At 52.5% G+C, this 6,060-nt stretch overlaps 1 protein-coding gene across 1 annotated transcript; it reads right to left on the minus strand.

Annotated features, from left to right (window-relative positions):
- Positions 1-310: 310 nt before the first annotated feature.
- Positions 311-4,239, minus strand: LOC146764259 (uncharacterized). Its single transcript, XM_085565253.1, is given in 1 exon segment — positions 311-4,239. A coding segment is annotated over 1 exon segment (1,803 nt). The 5' UTR covers positions 3,543-4,239; the 3' UTR covers positions 311-1,739.
- Positions 4,240-6,060: the final 1,821 nt, after the last annotated feature.

Below are 6,060 nucleotides of genomic sequence, written 5' to 3' on the forward strand. Positions count from 1 at the left end.
GGGCAGGAGCTGGCCGGGAGCATCCCCGGAGCGGTGTCCTGGCGGGCCCTGCTGTGCCCCGAGCCCTGCGAGGCTTTGGCCCCGCTGGCCCACGGCAGCCCAGCCCCGCAGTGCTGAGCCCTGGCCGTGCGGGCTGCGCTGCCCAGGGCACGAGGAATTGGCCGCACGGCCGGGCCGGGGCTCGCTCCCTGCTGCCGGCCGGGCGCTGCCGAGGGCTCCCCGCCCGCCGGGGCCGGGGCCGGGCGCTGAGGGAGCGGCGCCGCCATCGCTGCCGCCCTCAGGGGCTCTGAGGGGAGCGCGGCTCCCGCCAGCCCCGCTCCGCCCGCACGGGCAGCGCAAACCTGGAGCACAAAGACACACGGCGCTGCCATTGTGTCCGTGCCCTTCCAATGCACCCGCACAGCGGCCCCGGGGCTGCGCTCGGCCGCGGCAGCAGCGCTCCAGGCCCGAGCTCTGTGGGATGTGACACTAAACCCACAGGCTTTAGTCTTCTTGGGAGAGAGAAATGAATGTTTCGGTCTCCTTGGGATAGAAAACCGCTTTTGATTGAACTATTCTGTCGTACAGTGGTGTGAAAAAAATCATAAACACTAAACTGGCATAATTAGAGGTCCCTGAGGGTAAAAAGTCATAAACAAATAGTTAGCAACATCTCTACTAACAAAAGATTCAATAAAAGAAAAAGCTAGGCTATCAAAAATTTTCAGAGTCTTGTCACCTGTAGCTCTTGTCTTTTACCATGTTTAAATTTGTTTCCTGTGATCTTTTTTATTTTGGGCACAATGAAGCAAAACTGAGCAGCATCAGGGAAAAACCCCTAGCTGGGTCCAAGGCTTCAGAATGGTTGTGGAACTCCCGGAGGACTCGCACGCTTCAGCCGTGCACAAAAGCTCCTCTCCTTTCCGAGGCTGCATGGCAGCACACGGGGAGTAAAATCAGAGTTCCTCCTGATTTCCTACACTTGCCCTCCGTCATTTATCCAGCACCTTCTCCAAGTGCAGGGAGTGAGAGGAGACAGATCAAGTGTGGTTCTGGATAATCTGTTTTCTTGTTGCTTCTCTTTGGACTGCCACTTGTTGCTTTTGAGGGTTCCTCGCTGCTGTCCCCCGTCCCTCCCTGGCCCCCTGGGACCCGCCTGCTAGCTGTCCCCTCCAGGGCCGGGGTTTTCCGCGGTCCCGCTGCCCTGGGCTTACCAGGCAGCGTCTGGGTTAGCACGGCCCGAGCTGCGGCGTTGCCTCAGTTGCCACTAGGATTCGAGATAAAGAGACCAAGAGAAACCAATGGTATGCTTGTCCAGAGAGATTATATTGCCTGAACGGTAGCAGGGACCAAAGGCCCCGGGCTATTGCCCAGATACAGTTTTATGCAGCAAAATTAAGAGATAAGGTCTAAACAATAGAGGCAGTGTCCAGCTAAGGCACATCAGAACCACCCCAGAGGCCAGGTCCAATGGGAACTGCTCAGGGGTGGGGAGAAGGGGGTTTACAGAGGAATGCTGAAGCGGGACTTTCCCAAGACAGTGGAGCATACATAAATTTATCTTTTCCTTCAGTTTCTCATTCCCAAAGCCTTTCTAAAACAATGGGGCATACATGAATGTATCCTTTTCCTCAGTTTACCATTCCCAAGGCCTTTCCAAAACCTTCCTCCATGCTACCATGCCAGCATGATAGCTACAATTCCCCCTTCTTTACTTATTAAGAAGAACAGTGCCTTGGGAGAAAGTAAAACTGTGGCTCTTAAACTGCAGTGTCTTTCTGCTTGTCGTCTTCCCACCAATCGCTTTCCGTGTCGGCAGCAGCGATGAAAACTGGTGCAGAAGCCTTCAGCTTCGAGGTGATGACCTTGGAGATGATTCGCTTCAGAATCCCGAATGCTAACAGAACTAAAAACAATGCAACTAGAAAGTAAAGGATGTCTTTTAAAAGAATCACTTCCCACCCAGAAAGATCCCAATCTTTGAACAGATTTTTAAACCAATCCTCATTTTCTTGCTTCACACTCCCAATGAGGCTTCTCATTTCCTGAATGGACGAGTGGACACTCTGACCTTTAGATGACAGATCAAAACAACACAACCCATCAAATTCTTTACATCCATGACCATGTGCCAACAGGAAATCAATAGCTGCCCTATTTTGGAGGGTAGCATTTCTGGTTATTTCCTCATCTTCCAGGAGGTCACTCAGGGCCACTGATGTTAAATTTGCCTGCTTGGTCACCCAGCATTCTAGATTGCCTAATTCACTCAATGCTTTGGCTGCCGCAACCCATGGTAAAAACCCAGATACGGCAACTCTTTTGGATTTTGCCCAATGGTAAATTTCTGCATCACAATGTTCATCAAATTGACTCGCACTCCGCTTAGTAATTTTTTTCTCACCTTTTGCTTGCCTAATTGGAATTTGGGTCATGTTGGGGGAAGCAAGGGTCAGATGCCCAAAAGTGCTTGGACCTCCAATAAGACGAGAGGGGATTCCTGGGTATGCTCTGTCCCCACAGATAAGAAACATTCCCTTGTCCAGCTTGCGTGGACGGAAATCAGTGGTGGATGCAAATTTCAGCTTATAGACAGCTGTGCACCATTGACCTGCTCTGAATTCTACCTTGTACTGTTTGACATGCTCATATAATTTTACTTCTTTGGTTGGGGAAAAATCAAATTGAATGCAAAATTCAGCTTTTGCAGAGCCTAGGAGTTCTAATTCCTGGGGCTCTCCCTTGGCAGTGGGCAAATGTGAGACCCATCCTTGCCACAAAATGAGGGGGTTTCGCACTGGTGCTTTAATTTGTCCTGCACCTTTAGGTATTTTATTTTCGTTCACCTGGTTTTGCAAATGGACCAGATCAATTGGAAACTCATCCTCCTTACTTGGCACCCCTATTAAACATGTGGACATTGGATTTTCTGCTGAGGCAGTGGACAAACACATATGATCTTGTTGCAAGGCTTGGGCTAGCCTGACCCATACATTTTTCTTGGGCTGTGGAACAATCCATGCATCCACTGTGGAAGGGTAGATGGCCATTCCCTGGAACCAAACGATGAGCAGGAATGTGGAAATTGACATTCTGCTAGTCTGAAAGAAAGATAAAATCATACAACAAAGTGAACTAACTCTGAAAAAGATACAATTTGCTCTGCCAGTATAAAGGAAAAAGATTCCCCACGCTCCCACTTTCCCCCCTTGTTGAGGAGGCCCTGCGGACCCAGGAGTCTAAGGGGTTGCTGCTGCTGAAGCAACCACCCTTTCCCGTGGCTTTATCACTGAGTCCTCTGTCATCAGCACAGCTTTCCTGGTGCACTCCTCGATGAGCTGATCGAGTGTGGGGGGAGGCGATGATGGAAGGGCCAGGATGACTCGCTGACAGGCTTCATTTGCATTTGCGGTGACAAGTTCTAATGTAAGTTGGTCTTGGAGCTCTGGATTTTGCACCCTCTTTTCCACAGAGGCTCGCACTCGATCCACAAAATCCATGAATGGTTCTGCAACAGACTGCTTCAAAGCGGTATAAGAAACAACAGGTTCTTTAGAAGGCATGTTAAAAAATGCACTTTCTGCTGCATCCCTGGACAGGTCCAACACTGCTCTGGGGATGCCTGCGGCTTGCTTTTCAGCTTGGCTCCAATCACCCTCACCCACTAGATGTTCTAAAGTGATTTCCTCATCCTCTATATCTGTGGAATGGCTTGGACTTTGCAAAATCTCTGGGAGGAGATGTCCTGCAATCCTTTTCCAGGTTCTTTCCCACAATCTAAACTCAGACTGAGGGAGCAAGCAACTGAAAAGACGTTTCAAGTCAGCAGGGACATATGTTTTGAAGCTTAGAGTAGCTTTTAAAATGCTCTTTAAAAAATCACTTCTTTCCCCAAACTCACGCTTTGTTTTGCAAAGTTCCCTAATACTATCCTATGAAAGGGGCTCCCATTTGGCATTCTGTCCCCTGGCATTATAGATCACAGGGGCCAGGAACGCAGGGTCGGTGTCACTGACCGCTTCCCGGTTCCTCGTGCTGACAGTCTCGGCACTGCCATTGTCAGGGAGACTGGGAGAGAGAGAGAGGGAGAGGGGCCGGCTTGTGTGGGAGTGGCCGCAGCCGGCGGGGCCATGTGGAGTGGGGCGGGGCCAGGGGATGGTGATGCAACTGCGAGAGGAGGAGCTGAGGGCTGGACTGCGGGCTGGAATGGGGGCTGGAATGTGGGTTGAGCCGGGGGCTGAATCGCCACAAGGGAGGAGGCGTTGGGATCGGGGACGGGCGAAGGGAGGGGTGCGAGGGCTGGCACAGGGAGCACAGGGAACACCGCGTGGCCGCCTCCATCTTGTGGGGGCTGCACGGGGGGGGGTTTGGGGTGGGGAGTGCAAAGCATGGATTTTCAGCTGCGGGAGCGAAAGCAGGAGATGGAGAAGGGTTAGAAACTAAATCTACATCTTCACGGTTAGTTTTTTCACCGCAGGGGGTGCGGGGGGACACAGGGGACGCGACGGGGCCCTTTTCTTCTCCCCAGGCGCCCTGAGTGTCTGCACTCTCTTTCACAACATTGTAAATGAACAAAAACATTCTCATAAAACCTTCTTTCACTGAGGGATCTCCTGCCTTTGTCAGCACTGCACCCACACGCTTCCAAAATCGTCTTTCTCTCACTACTTGCTCTGTTACCTCCGGAAAACTTACTGATAACCATCTGACAAACTCTTTCACAAGGCTCTTAGGAAATTTGACACCTGCTCTCTGCAGGGGTTCCTGAACTTGTTTATAAATCTCTTTCTGCTGTGTAGTCAGCGTAACACCCATCGCTGCCTTTAGAGCAAGTCTCAACCAGTTACTGCAACAAACCCCAAAGTTCTAAAGCGACGACGGAAACTCTCGTCATGCCTGCGCGCTGGTGTGTTCCCCCACGGGCACACGAGAGCCAATGTCTCCTGGCAGGGCCCCTGCCCCCCAGTACCGAGACTCACCCACCACCGTCCTTTAGACACCAACTGCAGCAACGGTTCCCGCATCCGCGGGCGGTTTCCCGGGTGTTGGGAGGTGACGCCCGCACTCGCGGAGACCGCACCGGACAGAAATAGGCGTCTGTCTCCACAGTGGGCTGCATGGAGAGGCAAATGCCTCACCACCAGCGTGATCCAAGAGCTTTTCCCCATGGAGCTGACAGCCTGCCTGATGGTTTATTCGCACCGCTCGCCACTCTGTCGCTCGCGGTGACGCTGCAAAGCGTCTGGAAAAGCTCCTAGCCAGTGCACTGTCCACAACGGCTGGGGCCTCACTCGCTCAGACCAATGCAAAGCCCAACATTGGTGCGCCACTTGTTGCTTCTCTTTGGACTGCCACTTGTTGCTTTTGAGGGTTCCTCGCTGCTGTCCCCCGTCCCTGCCCCGGCCCCCCGGGACCCTCCGGCTAGCTGTCCCCTCCGGGGCCAGGGTTTTCCGCGGTCCCGCTGCCCTGGGCTTACCAGGCAGCATCTGGGTTAGCACGGTCCGAGCTGCGGCGTTGCCTCGGTCGCCGCTAGGATTCGAGATAAAGAGACCAAGAGAAACCAATGGTATGCTGTCCAGAGAGATTGTATTGCCTGAATGGTAGCAGGGACCAAAGGCCCCGGGCTATTGCCCAGATACAGTTTTATACAGCAAAATTAAGAGAGAAGGTCTAAACAATAGAGACAGTGTTCAGCTAAGGCACATCAGAACCACCCCAGAGGCCAGGTCCAATGGGAACTGCTCAGGGGTGGGGAGAAGGGGGTTTACAGAGGAATGCTGAAGCGGGACTTTCCCGAATGTTGTGGTTTGACACGGAAAGAGAATTTTTTCCGGAAGGAAGAGGTCAATTTAGATATTGACCAATTGAAAGTAGGCACGCCTCTGAGAACACAGAGGGGTTGAAAGCAGAATTCCCAGGGGAACTCGCTCTCTTTGGTTCCGGTCAGCGTGCAGTGCAAACCTCCCCTGCCCAGCCACGAGCCGGGTGGGAGAGGTGAAGCCCCATGGCCTGATGGAGGTAACTCCGAAGGGTGGAGGGACTGGAACCAGGCTGGCCCCTGCAGATGGAAATGTGGAAGAA

Source organism: Lonchura striata, chromosome 35 (genome assembly GCF_050655825.1).
Source record: "Lonchura striata isolate lonStrDom1 chromosome 35, ASM5065582v1, whole genome shotgun sequence".
NCBI lineage: Eukaryota > Metazoa > Chordata > Aves > Passeriformes > Estrildidae > Lonchura > Lonchura striata.